This window comes from Xiphophorus hellerii, chromosome 4, assembly GCF_003331165.1.
Source record: "Xiphophorus hellerii strain 12219 chromosome 4, Xiphophorus_hellerii-4.1, whole genome shotgun sequence".
NCBI classification, from domain to species: Eukaryota; Metazoa; Chordata; class Actinopteri; order Cyprinodontiformes; family Poeciliidae; genus Xiphophorus; species Xiphophorus hellerii.
Window position 1 is genome coordinate 17406143 of NC_045675.1, and position 27851 is coordinate 17433993.

The 27851-nt window shown below is 37.6% G+C and overlaps 2 protein-coding genes and 1 long non-coding RNA gene across 4 annotated transcripts in view; 1 reads left to right on the forward strand and 2 right to left on the reverse strand.

The window, feature by feature from the left end:
• The window catches only part of nfat5b (nuclear factor of activated T cells 5b), a 38889-nt gene extending 32650 nt beyond the window's left edge, over positions 1 to 6239 (reverse strand). The window contains exon 1 of one of the 2 annotated variants that reach the window (XM_032561321.1): positions 5983 to 6239. In XM_032561321.1, the coding sequence (XP_032417212.1) occupies positions 5983 to 6055 (73 nt within the window). In that variant the 5' untranslated portion in view covers positions 6056 to 6239. The remainder of the gene's footprint in view (positions 1 to 5982) is intronic. The other variant, XM_032561323.1, reaches the window with a different exon arrangement.
• Positions 5646 to 14459, forward strand: LOC116718998 (uncharacterized). Its single transcript, XR_004339045.1, has 2 exons — positions 5646 to 5900; positions 14059 to 14459. It is a non-coding gene; the product is annotated as an uncharacterized LOC116718998 (long non-coding RNA).
• On the reverse strand, positions 6379 to 27602 carry LOC116718997 (polycystic kidney disease protein 1-like 2). The gene is made up of 41 exons (XM_032561330.1): positions 27238 to 27602; positions 26697 to 26855; positions 26054 to 26242; positions 25513 to 25623; positions 25125 to 25272; positions 24537 to 24766; positions 23933 to 24343; positions 23743 to 23852; positions 23496 to 23637; positions 22782 to 22983; positions 22554 to 22665; positions 22339 to 22480; positions 22043 to 22240; positions 21675 to 21817; positions 21395 to 21574; positions 21166 to 21303; positions 18761 to 18907; positions 18553 to 18677; positions 18351 to 18471; positions 17318 to 17446; positions 16994 to 17219; positions 16538 to 16728; positions 16226 to 16456; positions 15977 to 16078; positions 15739 to 15917; positions 15505 to 15651; positions 15220 to 15419; positions 13949 to 14175; positions 13653 to 13866; positions 13113 to 13570; positions 12613 to 12709; positions 12376 to 12516; positions 12099 to 12284; positions 9646 to 9976; positions 9429 to 9562; positions 9220 to 9347; positions 8968 to 9128; positions 8622 to 8832; positions 8399 to 8500; positions 8191 to 8322; positions 6379 to 8124 (listed from the first exon to the last, which is right to left on the reverse strand). The coding sequence occupies exons 1-41, from the start codon at positions 27554 to 27556 to the stop codon at positions 8035 to 8037; spliced, it is 7344 nt and encodes a 2447-aa protein (XP_032417221.1). The 5' UTR covers positions 27557 to 27602; the 3' UTR covers positions 6379 to 8034.
• Positions 27603 to 27851: the final 249 nt, after the last annotated feature.

The window sequence follows — 27851 nt, forward strand, 5'->3', positions numbered from 1 at the left end:
ACACACACACACAACTTTAAGAGGTGAGAATTCCAAGCATTACCACACTGATTGCTTTTTATAAACAAAATATACAGCTCTGGACAAAAATTGAGACAATTTAAAATGATCTCTTTCTCTGATTTTACTTTTAACACATATATGTTTGATTTAAATGAACATTGTTCTTTTATTCCATGAACTACTAACAACATGTCTCTGAAATTTTAAGCAAAAATTTAGTATTTATTTGCAGAAAATGAGAAATGATCAAAATAACAAAAAAGATTAAGTGCTTCCAGACCTCAAATAATGCAAAAAAAAAAACAAGTTCATATTCATTTAGAAACAACACTACTAATGTTTTAACTGAGGAAGAGTTCAGAAATCAATATTTGGTGGAATAACCAAGAGGTTTTCATTGGGGCTCTGTGCAGTGGGCTCTTCATTTTTCCAGAACTGTATTTTGAAATAAACAGATGCATTGTTGTGGTCATATTTAAAGCAGCAAAGGGGCAGTAATGAGAACAGAAAACATTTTAGATCCAAATATGTTGATCTGTACGCTTTCCATTTCCTTAACCCTCTTCATCTAGGTTTTTAACATGCTAGTCAAGATATCAGTTTTGCATAACTGAGAAGTGACACCCATGATAACTGACCCAGTAGTGACCATGAAGGCATGGCAACCAAAGCAAAAGGTTTCTTCAGCCACGTTTGGCCCAGCATACAGGGAGATTCGTGGACATGGTCAGCAACAATACTTTAAACAATAATCAACTGGTGGTATGGAGCCCAATGTACAGTATGTTAAGAAATATGTTCCCCACACCATTACTACCAGTCTTAACTGTTGGTAGAAGGTTGGATGGATCTTTGCATTATGTTGCAGCAGAAATCTTAATTCATCAGACCAGACAACATTTTTTCCAATACTGTGAAGTGTAGCCTCAGTCTCCTGTTTTTGGCTGCCAGGAGGTTTGCTGTTGTGGCACCTCTCCTTCAAAGTTTGACATATTGCACATTCAGAGATGGTATTCTGTTTACTTTGGTTGTAAAACGATGTAATTTGAATAACTGTCTTGTTTCTTTAATCTTGAAACAACCTGCAAATTCTTCTCTGACATAAACAGGACATTTATTTCCACACAACCGCCCTAAAAGTCTGAAAAATTGACTTTTCAGACAATTCTTTTTTGGTTGTGCATAAAAATCCCAGTAAACCAAATGCTTCTGAATTATTTCAGACACTTAGATTCACTTTCTTTTCTTGGTTTGAACTTCAGCAAGTCTTCTTCATTGCATTTATGCATCGAGTTGCTGCCATGCTATAGTTTTCTAGTGGTGGCTGGTGAGTGTATGTGAACTATGCCAAAAGTGAGTAATTCAAGAATATTAGAAATAGGATAAAAAATATATATATATTTTCGTTTTTAAAAAAATATTCTTAATCATATTACAGTGTGGCACAGGGGTATGGTTGCCAGCTAAAGTGAGAGTCGGAAGTATGCAGAACAGGTTTGGACTGATGCTTTAACTGATGAAGACGTCACCGAGAACGTTCTGAACAAAAACAAAACATTGCCTCTCCATAATATTACTAGGACTTCAAGTTCTCAAGATTAATGAGTCACGATGTTCTTGTTGAAATGGATATCTGAGATCATATCGTACTAATGAGACAAGCTCACAACAAGAACATGACACAGTTGACAGTGTGCCAACTGCAATACAAATCGATCTAATGCAAATAATAATAATTCTTCTGTTTTCCATTTTTTCCCCGTCATACTGTTTGGGTTTTGTTACATATCCGCTAGCTTTCAAGGCAGTTGAGTATTTTTAAGCGCATGCCGCTCAGTTTGCCTGACACAGTAGAGTCAATATTAATAGAGTGTTATTTAAACCTCGGTTTATACACAGAGGAGACCAAGAGTTAATTATTGACCAAGCTAAGGTGGGTGTCAATAAAAAATAAAAAAAGAACTATGTCGAGATCTGAGGGCTTACAATTGTTAAACAGGCTAACCAGAATGAATACTGAAGCTATAACATTCTTCATTTTTACACTGAAACTGCTGGGAAGGCATTTTAATACAATCATTAACCAGAACTCCCTCACGGACTACAAAAAGTAGCACAAAATGCCTTCCTGTCTTGAGAGCTATTGTTAACGCATTCTGCTTTTCCTTGGTATTCCCTGGACTACTCTCAAGCTAAAAATGAGCTCCCTACAAAAATTTTGTTGCCCAAAGTAGAATAAAACTAGATGCTACATAGATATCAAAAAAGAAAAAGAACAAAAAAACAAATCTACTTGAATTTATGGGCATTTTTGGGTACAACTCATCAATATTCACAACTGTGAGTCTTTCAAACAACAGAGTAAATCTGCAAAAGACCAGAGAAGTTGACTTACAAAACAATGTCACAATACATGTTACAGCTGAGCTGATAAAGATATACAAGAGTGTGATTAGTAATTAGGAATCAGGAATCTTAATATTAAGGGCTGTAATTTATCTGATATAACATTGGAAAACCAAGAAACCAACTTTTGTCAACGTTTATTACACGTTAAAATAATTTACCCTCTTTGATAAGAGGAATAAATTGTGTACCTAATGGTAAAATGGAGGACTTTTAAAGAATGATCTTAAGATGTACTATTTGAGTTTATTGGTGAATAATAAAGTACAGCCTTGAAAAGGCTGTAATGGTGTGTTGGCCTTCAACACAGCTATAAAAGGTATTATTCATCATCTGCTCAGCCTGACCTCAAAGGTAGCAAATATTGGTTTGCTACCTTGTAGGCCATTTTCCAAATTGTGTTACATTTATGTTTCTTTTTCTATGTGTATTCTCCATTAATATATCGAAGAAAATATTGTATGCATTGATGCCTTTTCTGAAATAGGTCGTTGAAATGAAGCTTGTATGTCTGGATTACATTTGATTTGATTTGATTTGATTTGATTTTCTCAGTCTGGATGAACCTAACAACCAAGTTATTGCAAAAAAAAAGGTTTAATCTAAAATCAGGACAATTTAGAGGAATAAGTACTACGACATGGACAAGTGACAAGAACAGCTGAAGTCAACGGATTGGGTAGTTGGAGAGTGGATGTAGACATGCCTGCTGAGTACAATGAAGAAATAATAAACAAATAAGGCAAGGTTCTTTTCAGCTCATCAAATTTCCTGCCACTTTACGAAAACATGTATTTTAATTCAATAGTTCCTTCCAACTGACCTTAGGTGTAAGTGAGTGTGAACATGATTTTCTATCTCTTTGTAGATCTGTAATAGATTGGTGACCTGTCAGGGGTTTACCCAGCTTCTCGCCCATTGACTAGTGTAAATAGCTCACAATATATCTGCCGTCCTGCAAGGATGAAGCATGCATAGAAAGTGAATGGATAACCATAAGGAGCAGGCCACTGAACCTACTTTGGACACTTTTGGCCTTTAGTATTCCCTCGAGCAGCCTAAGCTCTCAATGTAAAGGAAGCCAACTGATGCATACAAGCCAACTTGTATTTTGATGTTTTTGCACAACACAATTAACTCAAATCCTAACAAAGGTCTTGATTTAAGTTTATTTTTGCACATAAAATTTACACACAAAAAACTAAACTAAAACTGTTATTTTTGTCTGATACACATCATCTCTTACAATGTTGTGTACAACAGCTTGGGGCATTGGTTACAAAAAAATATCCAAAAGTATGACCTAAGCATTTTGTAAAACTAAGCTCAGACAAGTTAACTTTGTCTTTCATCACCTATGAATCAAAAGCTGAGGTTGAGTAATGTCTAAACTGTTTGTCTCTCAAAGGGCTAGATTTCAACTTGCTTGTCCAGATCTTACCCCCCACCAACATTGTTGTGAAATAGAATTAAATTTTCAGAATGTGTTGCACTTTGTAAACAGCCCTCCAATGAGTTCATATACACGTGAGTTGGATTATCTACAAAGACAAATAAAACCATAGTCAAGGAATGTGAACATATAAAAAGAAAGACCCTCTTCTGCTGTGAAACTAAAGTTCCATTGTTAAGGCAAGAAAGAGATAATGGTTTTGGTAGTGCTTTTTGACCCTCTGAGGTATCCCTGCCACCACGCCCAACTGCAGACAAAAGCAACTGAAATAGCTTATTGTAATTTTTCATAGTACAAAAAAATGCATACCAACTCTGTGTATCGTGACTGATAACTAAACGACGACAAAAAAACAAATAAACAAATAAACATTGCATTCTTGCATGTTTGGTTAAAATGTTTAGATGGAAGGTGTAGGGATTTTTTTACAAAAAGCAGTTATTCTGCCAAAGTCTTATTTAACTGATAAACTAATTAGCTTTATTATGCTCATGTTATAACAGTCTACAGAATCAATAAAGCCGAAGATAACAGAAGAATGCCGTCTTTACAACATTGCACCTGTTATGAGTTCAATAGAGTTCAGTTTTCTATCCACAGGTTGCCTGAGGCTACCTTGCTGATGATTACACAGTTTATGTTAATGGTCCCACTAGCGCCGCTCTGGGAGCAGTGCAGTGCCTGCATATGTGTGCATGTGTAAAGTGCCTGGCGGGGGCGGAGGGCATCGACGGCCTATTCAAACAGACCAGAGAAAATCAGTGTTGTATAAAGTACTGGAATCTCAGAGTCAAGTAAAAGTACAAGTACCTCTCCAAAATACGACTTTGGTAAAAGTCGAAGTCACTGACTGAAATGTTACTTGAGTAAAAGTCTTAAAGTATCTGAAACTTCTTGTACTTAAGTATGGAAATTACTGTAAAAATGGATGTACTCAAGTAATGTAATGAAAAGTACAAGTAAAAAGTAAAACAAGGCAAGTTTGAATGACATTTCTTATATCTTGGTAAACTTGTCAAATAAACTTAAAATAATGTACCCAACCAAGTGCAGGCAAAATGAAACCTGCTAATAAATTGTTCCAGTTTTAAAGAGTAGCACATGTTAATGGTTTGTGGTTTTGAACTTGCATGCCTTTCCTATATTCGTTAAATTTAGTCTAAATTGCTATCGCTATGGCTTCTGTCCCCCATTGAACTAGGGTGACCAGACGTCCTCTTTTTCCCGGACATGTCCTACTTTTCAGACCTAAAAAGATGTCCGGGGGGAATTTAAAAATTGTCCGGGATTTTGGTCAATTGCCTCAAAACACATTACATAGCTTACAGTGGATTATAGGGCACGGCGCTGCGTGTCACGTAATCCCTGAGCCGCGTCAGTGCGGGCAGCACTCTTCTCTGTTCGACCCCCCCTCCCGCCCGATGCAAGGTGTTCCGATTTCTGATTTCCCCAACAATGGGAGAAGCGAAACAGGTGTATCCTATTGGAGGTGATGAACAAGCCAGGCAAGCAGGCTACGACTTTGTTCGGTAGCCTGCTTGCTAATCAGTAGGTGGGGTCAAAACACTTCGTTTCTCTCTCTCGCTTTTTTGTAACGAGTAACTAAACCACACATTGAAAATGTATCGGAGTAAAAGTACGCAATTGAGTTCGGAAATATAGTGAAGTAAAAGTGAAAGTCATCAAACATTTTCATACTCCAGGAAAGTATGAAGTACTCCAAAATGTACTTAAGTAAAGTAGTGAAGTATTTTTACTTCGTTACTATACAACACTGGAGAAAATAGATAGTGGGGTTTTTAGGCTGGCATAGATAGTAAACTGGTCTGGCCGGTGTGTGTGAGCAGCTGGGGGCTTCAGCGCGCCCAAAACATGAGCATGGGACTGCAAAAACGAAACGAGTATCCGTGAAGGTTGCGTAGGAGAGCCAAAATTTTACTTCGGCTCATGTGCAGGCATGTGACAGGAGGTGGTTTATAGATGAATGGCAGTGAAGTAAAGTGAACGCCGCCGACACACACGTTGAGAACGAACTCAGGTAAAGTTGTTATCCACACACCAAATAACAGAAATGTCAAACTATTTTACCAGAACAAGTACAGTGGAGGAACTTTGTTTACCTTTAGAGTACAGGGATCCGGGAGAATTCAGGTCGAGGTCCCCGTTGAAGAGGGAGATAAAGTCAGAGGGCATCGCAATCCCTCTGGCTGTAGAAACCGGACACTTTCGGTCACTTACAGCGTCACGGATTTGGAAAAAAAACTGTTACCTGTCTCACTACTAGCAAACTACAGAACTTGTAAGGGACTGACGGCAATTCTGGCCTGAGTTTTCTGTCGTTACTATTGGCTAACTGTCTATATTGCCACTCTGGTTGCGAGTCCCTCTTCGGTCCGCCCACGACTCATGTTTGTTGTCAACGGACGACCGGAGGGGAATCACGCCCACACGCCTGTGACGCAACACGTACGAGGGACGTGCAGATTATTTCTCATAATGTAGTGTGCTGCCACAACTACTATGTTTTTTGGGGAAAAATAGATTTGTCAGAATGTAACTTTGCAATTTAAATTGAGAATTTAGCTTAATATTTGCAGTCTCTATAGAATTTATAGCACTAATTCTACTCGGGGAAAAATTATATTTCTTATTCTAATAAATGTTACCCAAGACTTAGCTGTAAATGGGAGGAAAGAGGATGTTGGAGAAATAACAAAAGGTCAAACATCAGGTTATTTTTACAGTACATTGATTAAATTTCACACAAATTTGTTTATTTGTTTTTTAACCAAATAATTATTTTTGAAAGGCACAAACACAGTAATTGAATGTGTATATTTATTTATTTATTTATTTTATTGCTTGAGAACTAGAAATGTTGGACCAAATGTTGGATTGCCCATTGCCAGACTAGTCAGCTATGCTGAGACGGACTCAGTTACATTCATGGGAAAAAAGAAAGCACACCCCACATGCAATATTTTGGATATCACATATATGTTAGAATCAAAAACTGAATAGTTTTATTTTTAAAAATGCACATTTTATGTATTTGCTCACAATGCTGCATTGACCAATGAAATAGTGAGATTTGTTTCTAATGTGGACTGTTCATGTATGTGCTGCACCCTAACAACTACAGTTTTCAGAATTTCAACGTAATTGTGACCAATATCAGATTTTAAATATGTTTCCACTGACAGGCAAATTCTGCTTGTTTTCTCTTCTAAGCTTAACACAACAGAAGTTGTGAGTGAAACTGTTTATTCTGTGACAACATTTACATGACATTTAGCAGCCTTTAGAGGAGACAGTTTTTGCTTTCAGCAAAATGTAAGCAATTCTGCCAAAAAATAAATAAAAATATATATCTTTATCAAAACTGCCTCCAATACAGACTTTCTAGTTACAACTGGGAGACAAATCTTCATACATAGTGGGTAAATCTGCTGTTGGGCAACAGGTGCATTAATACCTGGCAACTTAGGTGGCAAACGGGGTTTATGGCTCATTGACCTCCCAGGCAAATTGCATACTATTCTGTATTTTGACAGTAGACATGGTAAAGTTATGTTGATGACTGTTAAAATCCAAAATGCAGCACTCAAATTTTTCATGTTTCTTCGTCGTAAACTTGTTCTTGGGTTTTTCCAACATGAACTTCATGCTTAAATGTGAATATTTTGTTCCTTTTATTAAATTTATTTGCAACAAAAATCAAACCAGTGATTATTTCCATTTCCTATATTTTTATTTATGGTGAACTGGAAATAGCTTCTAAATTTGAGCTTAGAGCTGGCAGAAGCGACAAAAGATTCAAAGCATTTTATGAGGCACGCTTCAGTTTGAGTAACAGTCACAATTAGATTATGCAAAACTTTATATTGTTTTCACTAATTATTAATCTAACAAAATAGTGCTTCCTAATTGCAGTGTCTCACTGCCCATAATCTTTAGCTGCTATTACATAATGGTTTTATAGCATGTCATACAATAATCTGCAGCCCTAGATATGAACACGACTGATTAACCTACAAGGACTCATACAGTGAAAAGGCATTTGGCAACTAAATAAAGCAAACTACAGTGACTGTGACTGAACCAATGTATTTCTGTTATTTTATGTTAGAGTCAGAAAAAAATGTCATTCTTTTTCCTCAGAAGAATAACAGTTAGGCAACCACTTTTTTCTGACATTTGAGTCCAAACATATTGCAGAATTTGATCAACATCAGGTCAACAATCTCCTCTTCTTCTGATGGCTGCAAGAACAAAAAGAATCATAAGAGCATACTACAATATTAAGACATTTTGGGATTATAACTTACCTTATGATGTATCTGTTCTTGACTGAATGCCACAAGAATAACAGAGATGAAGAGGTTCAGCACCACGAAGGTCATGAACACAATGCAGGAACCAATAAGGAAAGCCCCGAGCACTGGATTGTAGTTCAGAACCTGGCAGATCAGAAGCAATGCATTTATAAAAGGGATCATCTGTCATTGTCTACAATTGCAACAGCCTTATACTAACCTCTTCATAGTTGAAAATACCAAGCTGCAAGCTGACAATAGTTTGTGCAGCATCAAGCAGAGTCCTATAAGAGTAAAGCTTCCACCCATACATCAGGTTGGACTGAAAAAAGAAGAGATACTGCCTGTGAGTTAGTGCTTTCAAGTGCAGTCTATTTGACAAAACGTAGGGGTTTGTTGAAACTCCAGCAAAGTGTTTATGTTAAGCGTGGGAAAGCCCTCACGGCAATGGAGTAAGCCAAGAACATTATGGTCATGACCACCAGGAAGCCTGAAATATCAGTCCAAGCTCGCTGCAGTGTGGCCGTGATCATGTGCAGCTTCGGGTTGAGTCTCAGCAGGTGCCACAGTTTGATTGTAGCCAGCAGAACCAGAAAGGCAATCAGATACCCAAGCGCTGCATCTGCCTGGGCTGTCTCATGGAAACTGGCAAATCTGGACACAAAAGAAAAAGAAGCAGCTCATGTTTAAAGCGTGTATTTAGTTTACATTAGACCAATATAGTTTTTGATCTATGGAATCATTTTCTTTCATAACAAATATAAAAAAGAACATTTCCCCATCTCTTACTGGTGTTTGTTGTTCTGATAAAAACTTATATCCCTCTTTCCCAGTAAAGTTCTCTTGATGAAGACAGACAGTGCACACCAGCTGAGGATTATTATCGCCAACTCCAACAGGTTCCACTTTATCTTGAAATAAGATGACTTCTGGCTCCTCATTAGCTTTCCCTATGAATAGAAAAATGAGTTTGTGTCAAACTTCTAGGTGTAATATACAGTATGTTACAATATACATAATGTAGCAAATATGCTAATGTACCTGAACGAACATATAGTAGATAATAAAGAGAAAATAAGCAATTTCAGAGGCCATGACGAAGACGTGGAGGCCACCCGTTGACTGGTAAAGACGAACACCGTGAAGCTCACTGCGGAACTGGAAAGCTCCTGGATCCAAATAAAAGCACAAAAGTCTTAGTTCTTGATCAGCAGCCCAAACAATATTTAAGCTGCACCTGAAGGGCTAACCAATGGCTGTGGTTTCCAGCATCAGCGTAGCAATGCAGAAGAGGTTCACATTTGCGTTGTACACAGTGAACTCAACAAAGATGGCTTGGGTGTACACATCCAACCAGGTGTTGTTATGGAGGTACTTGAGGATCCTAGAAAAAAAGGATGAAACAGGATTAATGTTATGTTCTCCCATTTTGATGTGATAAATTGTTCAAATATTTTAAAAATCTACCTTCTTGACCTCTGTAAGTCTGGCCCCAGATTGATGACAAAGCCGCCTCCTCTGTAAAGCATGACCCTGCCCCAGATGGGAAATGCCCTCAGCTCACTCTGAGATCGGTACATCCATGCACTGTGGGGGTTCAGTGATGTGTTATCTCCTACAGACAGATGCCAACCTGGGCTATAGGAGCCCATGTCCTCTGACTCCCAGGAATAAGGAGTGTGACAGTCTGGCACAGACTCCTGCATGATGTGGGCAACGCGACATGAGTTTTTCTGCACTCTCACCTGGCGGAGACGAGCGTTACCCACCAGTTTTGAGTTTCCATCCGTAATAAAACCTGTCGGTTGAGAAGATGCACAAAGAGTATTAACATAGGAAATTTACTTATTAAACAATGTTAGTTCTGTCTAATTGGAACTACTTTGCTAAAATAAAATCTCTGATATACAACCCCATGGGCTAACACACTGGATCACTTAAAAAAATCACAAATAAAATAAGTGCATAAATCCAGACTGTTCACGGAAGAACTAAATAAACATATCAAATGCTTAAACTAATAAATTGCACATATTTTAGAAAAAAAAAAAGCAAATTAGAATTCAATAGTAACAACAAATTTCACATGTTTAGAACATGGAAACAGGTCTGTCTAATAAATAGTTCTACTAATCAGCAGCTGTAGGCGAATTTTACATCTGATTAAATTAATCCACCATATGCGAATAGGACGACTGGGCATAAAAATAGCTTAGGGATGCTGAATTGGTCAGAAGTAAATATGATCAGATGCTCATGAATGTGAAAAGGCTGAATGTTAAAAAAAAAAAAGGTGGAACGCTGGGAAGCTTTTGAATATCCTTTTATCCATAGTTCACAATGGTTTATTAATAAATGTTAAGAATCTGGAAGTGCGTATCTTTCTCTGCAAAAGACTGAAAGTAAAAATTGCATGTTACTTACACAGTGGGCCTCCAGGCAGAAAACATTAAAAACAAGTCTAATTCCTTTATATGTAATCACACATGGGCAAAATAAAGCTCCCACAAATGACTGCTTGTAAACACAGTTCGTCAAAAAAAAAAACACAACAGAGCGTTTTTTAATACCGTACCTGTTGTCTGTGGGATAGATGTTTTGAATATGGGACATATTTTTTAAACCACAGATGCAATATCCTCCATGCTAAAGAACAGAGGGTCCAAACAGATTGAATCATCATTTAGCTCAAAATCCAGCATTTCTATTAGTATTGGGATGCTTTAGTGCCAACACCATAGGCATCTTACACATCTGGGAAGCCCCCAAAAATCTGGATAAAATACAGGTTTTACAACATATGCTTCCATAAAAATAAAGATAGCATAGCATATTTTAGCAAGAAGTTGCTAAACAGCACAGTGCATTTATTACAAAAGCATGACTATGGTACAAGAGTTTGGGCGCTGCACAGGACTGCCTGGGGTGCAGGCAGTCCTGCACCCCAGGCAGGAGCAACTGAAAACATTTGTGTCTTATGAAACAAAAAAAACTTTGTGGCAAAGAAAACCCAGGAATGTGGACCAGCCCTTATTTTAAGACAAGAATGAGACAACATTTCTGTCTAAAAATTACAAGAACCGGTCTTCTCAGTTCTCGGATGTTTATAGTGTGTTGTTAAAGATCAGGTGAATTCTTCACAAGGGTAAAAGTGGCCTCATCTCTGCTTTTTTTTTTTTTTTTTTTTTAGATATATCATCTTCAATTTCCAAATGTATTAATTAATTTTCAAAAGGAAGACAATCTTGTACATTAAACATCTGATATGTATTCTATGTTTAGTTGTACACAATAAATAGAACTATCCCCATGTCATTATATTTACTTTCATTAAGATGTTGCACAACTAAATAGGAATTGAGGTTTTAATTTCTTTAAGACTTAGATTGTTGACTTAATGTTTTACTATATGCATAGTCATGTTCAATAAATTGAAATATTATTTCAGAGGTCTACATAAATAAGTACTTTTAGAAAATAACCTTGTAATCTAATTTTCTATAAAAAGTTAAATGTGTTATATTAGTTTGAAGCAGAAAAACATCATAATTAGCAGAAATAAAGGCTTAAAAAAGGTTTAAAATGCAATCTATATAATGCATTTGAATTAGTGAATTCAGTTACTGAAATAAATGAATTTTTCAATAATCTAATTTCTTGAATGTGACTGTATGCTTTATAAGACACAATCATATTCAGAAGCATATTTATAAGAGATTGTCTTTCAATTCCAAATATTTTTAGTTTTCTTACTGCATTAAGAAAAACAAAGCTTTACAAAAATCAGAAATAAGTCAGCCGTTTTAAAAATCAACAGTACCAAAATCGATATTAAGAACTAATGAACATACATAAATGCATATTTTTCAGCTTTGTGTTTGAAAAGACACATGTTTACAATTCCATCACAGGAAAATGACCTGGGTAATCTCCATAAAGGTTGCTCAGTAAGGTAGTGTTTGCCCAGTTGAACACGTCCTGAATGCTCATGGTGTTGGAGATTCCTTTGCTGAAGCTTTGTCGAATGTGTCGGCTCAGAAAATAAGCGTTAGGATCCCTCTGACCGTACGCCACCAGAAGCAACACCCACATGAATCCCATGTAAGCTGCATCACAAACACGTTTTACATCAGTCAGTCAAACTGTATTGTTTTATTATTAGCATAACTAATATTGCTGCCATCAGTGTTACTCTACCAAGTATCTCCCTGATAAGGCCAAAAACCTTCTGCTCTTGAATTACGTTTTTCCTCATCCTCTCGATGTCGGTAGGAGGTGGTGGCTGGTAGAAACTACATGTGCTGTCTCTTCTAGCTACTTGCATTACATCAGGATCATCTGAGGAAGAAAATGCATTCAGTGTACTGATATATTTAAAGGGATCTTTTCAATATTATTAGTATTTTTTTAGTTTTAAAAATGAAGAACACAAACCTGGATGAGTGAGCTTCTCGTGTATCTGAGGTTCTCCAAATTCTTCCTGGTCAACTTTCTTCAGAACAAGAGCAAAAAAAGCAGCAAAACCAAGAACCTGGACAAAAGATTTTCAAACTTTACTTCAACAGCACTTAAAATAAGTCATTGTAAAAACTTGTGCCCTAATAGTCATTAATTATGAAATTGGTATTTTGTGCATTTATTTCTGATTTCTTGGTGTAGTCTACATTTACTTTATCAAGGACATTGATTTTGTTGACCCTTGTTTTAGCTAAGTATTTCCATTGTTGTACGATATGATGCCTGTTTTAAAAGAATGCTCTTGCCTGTATGCAAAAATGTAATATGTTTAATAAGTATCTTATTACTTTATTTTATAGATTTACTAAGTTGTTACTAAACCCAATAACCTATCGGCTATTTATTCAGAAAACTGAGAATTTAGTCAAACAGAAATAAGTCTTTTCTTTCAGTCTGATCTGCATCTTGCTACTTACCTTTAGAGGCTGGGTGATAAAGAGACTCTCAAAGAAGGACACCACCATGGAAATAAGCCAGTTTATAGACTGGTCCTTCCCATAAGTCAGCCCATACATCATAGTGAAGTATCCTGACACAGCACTGGTTGCAATGACCAAAATCCACCCAACAAACACAAACCACCATGGCAGCCCTCCCTGGCTGCGCTTCTTTTCAGCGCTGCTACTGATGCTTTCTTCAGGACTAGGGCTGCGGTTCAGCTGATCTCCATCCAGCAGAAACTCCAAGTGACTCTTCATTCCCTGGACTTGCTGCATGGCCCTGTTGTAGCTGCTGGTGTTTGGAAAACGAGAAGGTCCCAGTAGACGAAGCTCCTTCTCGACATGACGCAGCTGCTTGTACAAGTACCGACTGCTGTTGGTCTTCTTTTGAGCTTCATCAAAAGTCTTTTCTGGGCTCACCCACAATCCGTTTTCTATAAAGAGTAACGGCATAAGGATGGTCAGTTATATTTTAAACAATGTACAGTCAATTAAATTAATAAGAACACATTTCACCTTGTAGATTCACAGCACCCAAACTCAAGGTCATGCTGTCTTCCTTGGAAAGGTTTGAATAGAAATCTCCAGCCATTTTGTTCTGATGTCTAATGATGTCCTCCACCAGAGACAGCAGTGTGTTTATGTCTGCCTGCTGACCTGGATGGAGCTCAAAACATGGTGGTGGACTCTTCATGGCCTTTGAGAGCGACTGTGCAATTCTCTTTATGTCCTAATGTATACATGCAAAGTAGTTAACACATATAGAAGAGACAGACTGCATCCATAACCTCTTTGGATTTCTATTACTTCACCTTGATCACAGTGTCTGCAGTGATATGCTTGATCTCTGTGGGAGGAGATGAAGTCTGTGAGGGAGAAACTCTAACTGTGTTGCCCTGTTTTAATCCTTCTGCTTTGGCAGCTTTGTCTCGCGGGCGAGTATTTCTGAAGATGCTGACGATAAGCAGATTGATGGGGAACATGATGATGGAACTTTGAAATCCAACCATAACCTGCTGCCAGGTGAACTCAATGTGACCTGCAACATAAAGGTAGGTTTTAAGTTTAGTCTAATTTTATACAATAAAGCAACAGGTAAAAATTTTTATTAGGACTTTTAATATTTTTTTTAGCAGATTATGTAAAACATTATGGTGGATCATGATAATGAAAAATGGAAAATGTGATTTCTTCCTGCTGCATGACTTAATTAACTTCTTTGAGCAGAGGAAGCAAAGAGAACATGGAGAGGAATTGGAGAAAAACTAGGTTGAAGAATGGAAAGACTAATTATCACAACATCAGTGACAAAAAAAGAAATATTTTTAAAAATTGGCTATATTTTTCACATTTTATCACATAACCACAAACTTTAATGTATTTAATTGGTATTTTATGTGATAGAAAAACACAAAATACTGCATAATTGTAAAATAGAAGAAAAATGAATGATTTTCAACTTTTCGTTTTTACTAATAAAAATCGCAAAAGTGTGGAATGCATTTGTGTTTAGTTTGTTCATTCTTTAAACACTGATTGAAATCAAATATAACTTACTGCCTTCAGAAGTCAATTCTGCGGGTTTTTGTGTATTTTATTTATCTCTGTATAAATTCAACTGTTCTGTGAATTTACAGGGGGTTGTTAGACAACATTAATGAATAAACAGTATCATGAAGACCAAAAAACACAGCAAACATGTCAGGGATACAACTTTTAAGAACTTTAAGGAAGAATTACATTATAAAACAATGCCCGACGCAGTACTGTTCAATCCATCATCCAAAAATGGAAAAGCATGACACATCTGCAAACCTACCAATACATGGCCATCCACCTAAACTAACAGGCTAGACAAGAAAAGCAATAATTAACGAAGCAGACAGGAGGGCTGTGGTGAGTACAAACACACCAAACTTTTCAAATTTGTATTTTGGAAACTATAAAACATCTGCAGGTTAAACATTTCCTGGTTTGTATGAAGATAAGGTTCAGCAAAAACCAAAAATAAAAATATTTTCTAGATGTGTTTAAGGGATTGTGAAAGACAATAGATCTGACAATAGATATGTATGTTGCATACCTAAGTCCATGGTCTGTTCAGACGGGTCTGTGGGGATGCCCCAAAACATGATGCTCGTCAGCATGGTGCAGAGCAGAAGGGAAAAACAACACGACACTCGCTGCACACGTGTGAATGTGCTGCAGGGTGGCCGGCTAATGACCGAGAACCAGATGTGCCCATCTTGAAAATCCTTGGCTGTCTTCATAAAAAACAAGTTACTAAAAAAGAAAGAGTGGATAGAAATGACAGCAACTCAAAATGTATAATTAATAGATAATGTTAGTTGTTTAATGCAGCTCTTACCTAAATCTCTTTAAATCTGACTCTGTTGCGACAGGAAAGACCTTGTCAAGCCAGCACTCAGCCATGTCTACCGCAAGCCAGGAGTTGCAGAGAAAGTGCCATTTCTGACCAGTTTCCAGATCCTGCACCATCACTTTATTCACATACCTGTACATTCAATTTAAAAGAATACTTAAAAACTATTGCTTTTCGACTAACTAAAGTAGGACAGCATACAAGATCTTCTCCTCTCACCAAGCAGGATGGTCCCCTGAATTGTCGTGCCAGAGTCTTATGTTCTGCAGATCTCCAAGAGAAAAGTGTGTGGTCAACAGAAACATGTCCACCCCGCCCCTCTCAAACACAGGTTTTTCAGGGTCTGTCAGGTGGTGCGGTTCGCTTTCTCCCTCTGTTCCCAGTAGAGTTATGGTGACCTAAAACACAGGCAGTCAGTCAGGGTAGACTAAGAGGATTCAATAATGCTTTCACTCACCTGAGAGGAAGTTGATGCACCGTGACGATGCCCTGTGCTAATAGTAAGCATGTAGCGATATTCTGCCAGAGGGTCGTTGTCCTCAAGAACCGTTATTTTGACCTGCAAGTGGATGGCAAGTAATAAAAGTTGCTTTATAGTCAAATATGTTTGACAAATATATTCTGAATGTACTTGTCAACTCGGCATAGTCGATATTTGAAAGGGAAAAAAATGCCTGAAGTTAAACCAAAATCTGATGAGAATGACCTTGGTGGAGTCCTGGATGTCTTTCCTGTGTGCCCATACCACCACCAGCAGATAAGCAGCAAAAATGGATCCCACAAAGCACACCACTACTGGATTATTAGCAAATGTAGCAAAGAGTTCGGCAGTGCGGGTAACGTCCACCAGGTTGGGCATGACAAAGAAGGAGCTGCCGAAGAATGTTAAGTGGTTACAGAGGCATTGAGTGACCAGCGGAGTGGTGAGGGAGCCGACCTGAGAGAACAAACAATACTAGGTTTCAGCTTGATACATTTATAAAACAGTAACTGTGAACTGCGTTGTTTTTCTGCACACCCTGCAGCCATCTTCACTCCACGAGGACTTGGTTTCATTCCAGTATTTGCACTGAGCAGCAATAGAAGTTACAGTCACTGTGGCATTGACGGATTTGACGCCAGGCTCAACAATCGGTTTTACAAGGAGGAAATGAATTCCAGCTCCTCCTGTTCGGTCCTTGGGACTCAGCAGCCACGTAAATTTTTCCACTGTGTCAGAATGACAAACATTATTTTCTCAACTGAACAGACAGAAAGAACCGCTTGAAAACAATGCCATCCTGTTGTATCAATGCAAGTTGTCACATCTTGATTTTAGGACCTCAATGGACAATAACAAGGCAGGATCTTTTTTTTTTAATTTAGTTTAAGTTAGTAAGTTGGCTCTGCTCTGAGTGCTTATGTTTAGCGTTTTACTGTCAACAGAAGATTTGAAATATCTTTACAACCAAATCAAATTATGTGGCTTCAGTACCTTCATTTACATTCTCAAGTGGGAGCTGAGTCTTGGCCACATAACTCTTCTCATGTGGGTAAACTTTATATCCAAGGAAAACCATGAAGGATATGTCTTGAGATGGCTCCAGTTTTAGCACCAGGGTCACCTCTGGTGATGGTATGTCAATCATTAATGTGCTGAAATTGGCAAGGTCAAGGACTGTGCTGTTCTGCTCTCCAATGTCAAGTCTGGGCAGAAGAATCTGAAATCCCAGAATATATATGCATAAAAAATATGGCTCCACAAATATTCTCCAAATTCAATTTACTATTAAAGATGCACAAAGGTTTGTGATGTGACCTCTATTTCCTTAGGCAGGTTTTCAACAGGTATGATTGTGCTGTTCATTCTGGTGAAAGACAGCGAGGCCACAGTTCCTGTGATGTTTTCCTCCTTCCAAGCGAATGGGTTTTTCTCAAAGCTCATCATCTAGACGGGCAGAGCATAATGACAGAAATCATTAAAAGGTCAGATTTTGTTTACACTTAGGTTACTTTAGAGGTTGTCTACAAATCTGAATTTATTTGGCAATTACCATAAATTCTGAAAGCACACTCACACAAATGTGGGTACATGCAAATGAAAAAAGTAGTAATCTGAAACAGAAGGTTGCCTGTATGTGACAGACTTTTTCCATGACGGCTCTAATTGTGCAAGAGCAATACAGATGTATACTGTATCCTGTAATAAGTTTAGACTATCAATTACTTTTTTTTATTCTGTCTAAACTGTTTTGAAAGGCTTTTGATAGTTCTCCAGACTTTCTGCTGCTCTGGAACTCCTTTTCGGCACCCAGCTCTTCGACCAGACCGTGACAGGATATTAGGCAAAAAAAATAGAAAAGTGGAAAATGTGAGACAACCCCCCGCGCCAAAACTTTCAGGTTTAATACAGTCATCTACAGTATCAGTAAAATAATATTCAGCAAAAGCCTGACAACAGACCAGCAAGAGGCTTCATCTATCAAACTGTGTTACCTCTGGCATTCTTCACGAATCTAACAAAAGGCATTGGGAGTAAACTTGTGTCTTCCTGTCCTACTGAAATGTGTGTATGAATGAAGCAAACTGATCTAGAGCCATACAAGTTAGTGCAAAAGAGCCCAACTGGCTGACCTGTGCCTGCAGAATAATTGCTCAAAGTTACTTCAAAAGATTCCAACAAAGTCTCTTTGACATTTCTACCAAATTTCAATAAGGAAACCAATCAATGCCTTTTGGCGTTCCAGCTGAAAAATAGATACAAAATGCTTTGTCTCATTATGACCTTGAGGCTGTGTTTGCCTCTGCAAAAATAACACTTTTCAACTTTTCTCCTGTGAGAACACACTTACTCTGATGTCTACTGGCTCCCCTGGAGAGACAATGCCAGCTGGTAGTGAGGGAATGGAAAAGCTGGAGGAGCCTTTCTTTTGGACATTTATATGCTGCGTCTGCATGTCGTCTGAGGATATTCTTCATGAAACAGAGTAAATTAAGGAAAATAAAAACAGTATTTATTAATGTAAATGTTGTTGAGTGCCACTAATCCTTTACCTGTTGACATACACACTGATCTGACCAGAATCAATGACCGCAGGCTTTGCATCCAACTGCTTGTTATTCAGCAAAGCACTCTGAAGATTGTTGATCCCAGCCAGAAGAAAATCTGAAACTTTTTTCTAAGTATGATATTATGTTTGTCAGACACCACATATAAGTAAAGAAAGTCACATATATGCATCTATGAAGACTTTGTTCATACATTTGATGAAACATTCAGAATATTACTAGCCGCTTCAACTATTGGTGTAGCTGCTTGTAAAATATCTTCATCTCCACTTTCAGATGGCTTGATGGTCATTGTCTTGAGGGAGGAGCTGAGGTTAACCAACAATGAACCAGCTTCTTCCTGAAGAAGGCATAAAACAAACTGAATTATAAGCATGTGTAGCATGGAGTCCAGTCAAATTCAAAATAAAACATTTAACAGTCCACAATAATGGGGTGAGTGAAAACTTTTCTTTAAATTTAGTTCAGTCATCTAAACTCAGGGGGAAACTGCTTTCTATAAAAGGTATTAAGGGTTTTTATACATTTTTAAGAGACCTTGATTTCAGGTGGTGTTGACATTAGGGTTAAACAAAGAAATCCTACATTTACTGACAAAAGCAATTCACTCTGGCGTAGACATAGACATAAACCAAAGCCTAGTAAATCTGAGTGAACCCTAAAAGGCCTTAGACATAGCATTTAAATTTAGAAGGTATGTTACCTAAAGGTGCACAAGCTTTGAAATATCCTTGTAGGTTTTTAATTTTTTTTAATTTTTGGTGAGTATGGATTCCTACCATCTTTGTCAAATATTCAATATAGACCATTGCAAAAATATTAATATTCATTGAGCCCTTTTTTCACTTTGACTCCTTGCAACTCCAAACTTCAACATATTTCAGTGGAACGTTATGTGACAAACTGATAAAGTAACACATCATATTTAAATGAGATGAAAAGAAAATGGGATTTTTCACAAATTACAAAACACAAATCTAAAAAGTGTGGTTTGCACTTATATTCAACAGCATTTACTCAAACCCGCCACCCCCTGAGTACAATGTAATGTAACTGCTCTCAGAAGTCACAATTAGAGTCAAATCATATGTAATTTAATCTCGGCGCTGTTCTGTGAACGTACTCAGAAGTTAATTAGAAAATGTGGTTTATTGTGAAGCCAAGTTAGATTATAAAACAGTATCCTAAGCACTGGACTTTTGTTAGAGAACTGTTTAATTAAACTTTTGAAACAGAAACAGTATTTGATAACTAAAAACATACTTAGACATGGCCACACACTAATGGTTTAGATCAGTGGTTCTTAACCTGGGTTCGATCGAACCCCAGGGGTTCGATGAGTCGGTCTCAGGGGTTCGGCGGAGCCTCTGCCGCGGAGGTAAAGACACACTTGTGTAAAGTCGTGATGACAGGCCCCGCTTGGCCATCGCTTGCTGCAGAGGATCATGTTACATTGCTCAGCCAATCAGTGCTGCGGGGAATTTAGTGCGCGCAGTATCAGCGGCTGTCGTAGTTGTACGTCGCGTGGTTTCTTTCTTAATATTTTAATCCATACTAAATATGTCGAGCAAAAAAAGAAGAAAATGAACAGACTTTGCTCTGAAGATGCACTTGTCAAGGTGAAGCCACGCCTCTCTGAACTGGTCTCCCAAAAACAACAGCAGAAGTCACACTGATTTGCAGGTATGTCATTTGTGCAATACTTTATTCTGGCCCCAAAAAAGTATTTTGTGGATTCAAAACGACAAAAAACAAATTAAATTTAAAATAAAAAAAATTAAGTTATTAAAAAAATTTTAATTCTTTGAAAAAAATCCAAATTTATTTTTAATTAGTAAAATAGTAAAAAAAATATTTTGGGGGCTGAAATTCTTTTATGGGGCCGAAATATTTTTTGGGGGCCAGAATGAAGTCATACTGTATCTTGCTGTGAGTTCATGGTTTTGTTCTTTGAGCAAAGGTGACGTTCATGCATGGCTCATTTTGTGCACCAGCAAAAAAACATATACCTATGTCTTGAATTTGGAAAAAAAAATTTTTTTATTTATCACTAAAGAAGGGTTCGGTGAATGCGCATATGAAACTGATGGGTTCGGTACCTCAAAAAAGGTTAAGAACCACTGGTTTAGATCAAATCAAATCCATGTGTTAGAATGGCCTCAACCAAAGTATTACTGAAAATTTGTGACTTAAAAGACTTTTTGAGTGAAAAGTCTGTCTGAGATTGAGTTATTTTGCAATGAAGAATGAAACATTTTTGTCTCAAGACTGTCAAAGCTGTTAGAGACATAACTCAAACACTGTTTACTGCAGCTGTAGCAGAAAACAGTGGTTTATGATGGATTTACTCAGAGGGACTTGTAAACTATGCATATGCTAGATATTTTTAGTTTCCTATTTATCCTTTTCCTTCACTTCTCAAGAATGATAAAATGTGAAAATAGTTCAAGGAGTAAAAATTGGACACAGTAAACCAGGGACATTAGATTTCAAAACACATTCCTGTAATAATTTCATTTTTGTTTAACTGCACTGCTGATTGATTACTAAATGCATTACATAGTAATACATTTTGTACTCTATGCTGGTCTACTGTACTTGAGCCGCAGGACTCAGTTCATCTGATATCTGTGTTAATCCAGCCACAGCCTCGGCCGTCACTCGAACTTCCCGAGTCGTGTTGCTAGGCCTGTCCTGCAGAACTGCTGTCATCTTAGTCAACATTTGCTCACGGAGCTACAATATTTAGACAAAAAAAGAAGGTATTAATAATATCAAATAAATTCTGAAGCTGGATTTTAATGCAACTGGGACCTTATTTTCGTACCTTTGCTTTTGCATCCTTCTGATCTTGCCCAGTCTCTGAATTCAGCATGTCCGAAACAGAAGTGAATACCTGTCCGATTGCCTCACCAGAGAGCAGACCCTGTTGCTCCAGCTGATCTACAGTGTCTTCCACTGCAGACTGCAGAGATGGTATGGAGGTACTGGAGATACTTTTCAATACCTTGGAAAAATATATTCAGGTTATTCAGCTAGTCAAGACCATGGACTTCTGCACTCATGTTTAGTTGAAGGTTTTTCATTTGTATTGGAAAACAACAAACCTGAGTTGCAACAGTTGTAGTAGCTGTTGTCTGTTGATTTTTCATTGTCACAACCACAGACACAACGTGATTGTTCTTCTCATCTCCCAGAGGCAAGAAGATTGGTTTTACCACATTGGTATTACTGCAACGCAAATGTTTGCCTTAAAGATAAATGAATTTGTATTAGCTGTGTTTATTTATCAGTAATCTTATCTAATTGAACCTAAACAAAAACACCAAAATTTGTGTCTTATGTACCATGTTGTAACAATCTACTACCTTCTTTCAAACATCTCCTTCATTTTCTATCAATAATATATTGTCATAATGTCCTTAGCAACATATTTATTATTTATGTATCAAAGAATGATAAAATGACGGGCCACCTGTGTTGGTCTTGAAACAATAAATACAGCCTGTGGAGCAGAAAGATGTTGACTGGCAGGTGATTTCAAAAGCATCAAGCACAGTTCCTGAGTGTGGAGAGATGCTACATGTGGGGGCATCAGGAGCATTAGTAGGCGCTGCTGTTTCAGGACTTCGAGTTGGAATAATGTACTTGGCAAAACCAAGGACATTCTCACCTAAAATAAAACGAAACTGATTACAAACGTGAGATTATATTTGAAAGGCATATTTGGTGTAATATGCAGTCATGTGCAATGAAGTAAAGAGAAAACACCATAAGCAATCACGTTGATGTTGCGCTGTATGCTCTTCGAAAATTTTAGATATTGGCTGGAAACTGTGTATTCAGTGCTGCCATGTTGTTTTTCAATGGGAGAGCTTGTTCCTGCTTTGGTGTAACATTCACTGAGATCACCCTGAGGAATAAAAAAACGTTATTATTCATTTGTAAAAAGATACAGAATTTTGTAAGTAATAAATTAAACTTGCCGTTAATGGTTTGGGATCTTGAATAAACCAAACTACATCTGGGCAAGTAGTAGCACAGCTGAGACTTAGCTTTGCATCTTCTTCCACGGTTAAGGAATCACAGTTGTCACAACTGAAAGCACCAAGGGTGAATAGATTAACAAACAGCTAGAATAAGATGAAATTATCAAAAATGAGCAAAACTATTTAGAAACAAACAACTTATTTAATATTTCTGAACCTTTTTACCTGATTGTGACATCTTGAAATTCATTTATAGGAGCAACGCTGATGCATTTAGATGCTTGGGCAACATCCACCCATTTCCTAAACCATGTTCTTTTCCTTACAGTCAAACTGTATTCAACAATTTCAAATGGATAGGGAAGGCAATCATTTTCAATAATGTGAGTTTTACCCCTTGTTGCATTTCTGCAAGAACAATTTCCTCCTGCAATGTAAAAGACAAAACAAAACGGTGTTATGGGGAAATAGAGAAAAATAGCAACAACACAGATATATCAAGCTAAATGTTAGGAGAGTTTTGTAAGACCTTTTGATCCAGAAAGCAGGTCATCAGGTATATAAAAACAAATATCATATCTCACTTTCAAATACCTGCATAGAGTAAGCCCTTATTATGGCTTTGCTGAGACCAGAGTATTTTTCTTTGTGAGGTGTGTAGATAGAAACAAAAATGTGTGGCATGTAAACAGTGCACCAAGCTTTCTGATCACCCTCCACAGCACTGATGAAAACGAAGCACCCATGATGAATTTCATTATCTGCTGGTATGTTAACTCTAGAAACATTTCCTACTTTATTCTGAATAGAAACACACATGGAAATGAGATACTAACTGCAAACCTTACAGTTTGCAGTTACTGGTTTTATGACCAGTGATAAAATGAGTTTAAAACAACTGATGACCGTTAGTTGCGAGTGAATGATCGTTTAACTTACTACATTGCCACTCAAATATCAGTCCATCGCTCTTCAACGATTCAGCACCAATTACATTCAGCTCAATGGTCTGACTGCGGTTAACCTGCTTATCAGGAGAGGCTGTTATTTCCAAGCCACCTGGGATTTTAGAGTCTTCTTTCTGCAGATGACAACAAAGCAACAAAATACATGCATTTTTTATATATTTATCTAGAAAAAACATGTAGAAAGGGAAAAGATTACCACTAACTGAATTAAAACATACTGTATTTCCCTCTTGGTAATTCTGGCAAGCTTGAAGTATTTTCACTAAATCCACTTCCAGCTGAGAACTTGAAAGGACATTCACAGCTTGGACCTTCACTTGAAAAAGCTCTGTGTAGGAAAAAATATATATTTAAGCTGAAATGATTTGAAACAGTTGTGTTTTTAATGAAACCATTCTTAAAGCATACCTTCCAGTGGGCTTGAGAATGTGTAATTATGCAGGCTGTTATTTAGCATGTTTCTGGTCTCAGTCAGCGTGTCTCTAAACCCAGTGAGATTAAAAAGCAGTTCCACTGGGGCTCCTCGCTCCAATGACACACCGATTTTGAGATTCTGAGAGTCTGGACATGCATCCAACTCTGCCATCACTGAGGCCTGCAGGCCGACTACAGGTTCCAGCAGGCACAGCAGGATATCAGTGGACACGGGGTGAGGTGTGACTCCGTTAGATGCTGCTACGGTCAGATTGTTGCAGCCATGTTTAAGACTTTCCAATACAGTCCCCTTCAGTGTGATGTTGTGAGGTGTGACGCCCGAGTCCACTGAAAAATTTGCAATCTGACTGTCATTGCAATGAACTGTGTAGGAAACGCTTGTACCTTATAGAATGGAGGGGAAAAGCAGAGAAATTGATCAGCACAATTCTTTTAAAAAATGTTCATCGCACATATTGGTCTATCCTTAAAAATGTTACTCAACTCCATTTACATTTGTAAGTTATTTTACAAGCCAAACAGGTCAAATTCATATCTAATTATACTCAGCAGACTTTAATTGTGAAACATGACTCACCTGTTTCTAAACCAAGCTGGATCTGAGCAGGGCTGCCATAAAGTATGTTGCATTTGGTGCCATCTGTTGTCACACTGCTGCCATAACACTTAGCCACTCTGAACTCTCCAATAGGCTCCTGAATTGTTATACTTTTCTGAGCTGTGACGTGCCAGTCACTGGTAGTGCACTCAACCACAACGACAAACACACCAGGCTGCTGAAATCTGTGTATGATGGAGGACTCCGTCCTGTGACCCGAAAAAGAGACGGCTTTCTGAATGCCTTTACAGTTCTTTAAGGGTGGGTTTAAACACAACAACATCTTCTGAGCTCATCATACAAACTATTTATCGGCATAATGAGAAGCATTCTTGTGAACTATAGTGTTTTTTGTAAGAAACCACACAACTATTGCAATTAAAGGTACATTTATTTTAAAGCTTTTTAAAATATATTTACTAGCAGAGCCAATAAAGGTGGATGGCTCAATATTGTTATTTGCCCATCGCCCTGAGAGATTTATTTAATCCTTAAGATTAGGACCAGCAGATATAAACTTTAATAACTAACTATGGATATAAAGTGTCTGGCTACAGTGTTACTTACTCTTCTGGATTGTATGGATCAATGACGTGGCCGTCTCCAGCATCCACGGTGCAAGTTAAATTTCCGTGAAATGGATGAAGCAGCCACTTCACAGTGATGGTGACGTTATCAACAACAGATGTCAGGTTAGTCATTAATAAGTGAAGTCCTGAAATGGTTCAACATAACCAACACTTGTAAAAATAATTATTTCACAAGCATCACCAGGACACTTGAAATGATATGATGCTTTTACTTTTGAGAATACAATCTGTTAAGTGTTTCTCTGATGTTTTTTCTTTGTAAAAAAATACCTCCGTGTAAATAAACACTGATAAAAACACTACATAAAAATAGATAGATTATGTAAAGGGTTAACATCAGTGGAAGTGTATGTACTGGATCTGACCATCCTTGCAGCGGTATTCTACAGAGAGATAACTTCGCATCAGGGGACACGGCTCAGTCAAGGAATTCAGATCCAGTGGAGCCTGGCAGGCCTGCAGTCCACGACAATGAGCTGAACAGATGTTGGAAAGTTGAGAACGGGACACAAAATGCTTGTAGGATCAAAAAGCATAACTTAAATGTATAGCAAATAAATGTGTGTGTCTGTATAAATGTTACCAGCAAAATCAATTATTTGAATGTCAAAGCAGAAACACACCACAGACCATCTATTTAGCTCCTCCAGCAGGAGGGATATACAGTGCAAATACAAAATGCAATATTTTCTTTAAAAGAACTGTTGCTGATAATTAAGGGCTGCTAACGAACAAAATGTTTCAAAAATAAACTGTAGTCTAAACTGTACTCCACTATATATATATATATATATATATATATATATATATATACATATATATTTGTATATATATATAATTTTAATAATGTCCTCATGAATTTTTGTATCTATTTAAGAAAAAAATTTAACATATTAACTCTTTTACCTGTTACTGATTCCAGGACATTAATCCAGCTACATTCCTCCTGGGAGAATGTGGGTAAATCTGTGAAGTGGGATCGGCAATAGTGAACAGTTTTTCGCCCGTAGAAGGCATCTTCAATCTCTAGAACCTGGCCCGAACCACATTGCAGTGTCGCATTTTGGCCTTCACATGCAACTGCTCTTCCAAAATCTGCAAAGAAAAATTACACAATTTAGCATAAATCTTCTTTTAACTACCAAGGCTACAGCCAGTCGGGAACTGGAAACTGCAGGAACATAAGATTCACTGTCACATCAAGGTGGTGTTAAATCATCATGCACTTAGACATTCCCAACCAAGAAGCTCAAATCTTAAAGCCTTGTATTTGAAAAGCAATTTGTCAATTCTGAGGACTCCAAAGCACTCTGTTCTACAATCAGTCATACACACATTCATTTGTTACAAGTTGTGCCAGTGCATTTCAGAAAGTAGATGGAAAAAGAAAGACTTTCTCCAAAGTCTTCAACCCTTTTTTATTTATTTACTTTTTCAAAAAAAAAGAAAAAAGTCATGTTGTTGCACTTCTAATTTATTTTTTAAAGACAAAAAAAGAAATTAGAAGTTGTTTTAGACAGAAAACGATTTAGGTGTAAATGGAACATACCAAATTGGCAGATGAAGTTCAGTTCCTGCGTACAATTTTCTGTGGCCGTCCACTGGAATCCTGTGTCTCTCAGGATGTATCCACATGTTGCTCGGGCCTCTGGTAAGTTTACCCAGTTACTATAGCTGACATCTGAACCATCCAACCATGCAAGAGAACCTGGGGAAAAAACAAAACAAAAAAAACCCCAACGGCAATTATTTAATCAAAGCTTACGTGTCAGTATATGGAAAATTGAAAAATTCCATTAAAAAAACCCCCAAATCTGGAGCTTGTCACTCCACATGTGTCAGTGAATAAACACTACTAACAATGCCAATGATGCCTGCTGAGATTACAGCTGAAGTCATTGTGTTCAGATCTAAAGTGTATAATCCACCTACATCATCAGTGAAGTGTTAGATTTGTTGCTTTAATATTAAGCAAACCGTAATCTTATGAAAAAGCATTTTTAATAGAAATGTTCAGCCAAGCATGAAAATATTTACTAACTACCATGTTAATAAACTTTATAAACTTTAACGCTCACTCATCCTCTTACCTTCAGTGGGAGAGACATCCAGTGTGAGGTTTGGAGATGCAGGTGCCAGCCCCAGCCACCAATCCTTATCTGGCTCTAGGTGTGTTTGGAGGAACTGCTGTGTTTCATCATTCAAGATGAAGACCAGGTGTCCCCCACCTCGCTCACACCACCCCTCAGCTCTCAAAAAGGAAAACTGCAGACCCACAAATTCATAGCAAGCTCCGTCAAAGGCTGTCTGGTGTTTAGAACATGAAATACCTTCTTCCAACTCAGCATAACAGCTGGAGGCGAGGAAGAAGACCACCAAAGTGTATGTGGTCAGAGAGACTTTGCCCATCTCTGTGCTCTGATCAGCTTCTATTGCAGCTCAGTGGCTTTAAAGGTTTCTGACGGCAGCACTTTGGACAAGGAGGGATACCCAGCTTTGTGGTCTGCCCATAATTCTTGAGAACAAATAGCGCCCACACATGTATGAAAAGAGGTAAGATTGCTCTGTCAATAAGTCCTGATTACTCCTCTGCCTCCATGACTGAAGGTGCCACAAGCTGCAGAGGGAGATAAGCTTCACATTCACAACAACCCCACAAACGAATCTCAATCTGGTAATTAAAAATCTGATTTTATTTATAGGG

Coding starts and splice junctions, on each gene's coding strand:
- LOC116718997 (XM_032561330.1), bottom strand. CDS start 27,556: ATGGGCAAAGTCTCTCTGACCACATACACTTTGGTGGTCTTCTTCCTC. Junction 21,818..22,042: donor TTGTTTCAAGACCAACACAG/GTGGCCCGTCAT, acceptor TTTATCTTTAAG/GCAAACATTTGCGTTGCAGT. Junction 16,079..16,225: donor ACATCCAGGACTCCACCAAG/GTCATTCTCATC, acceptor ATCCACTTGCAG/GTCAAAATAACGGTTCTTGA.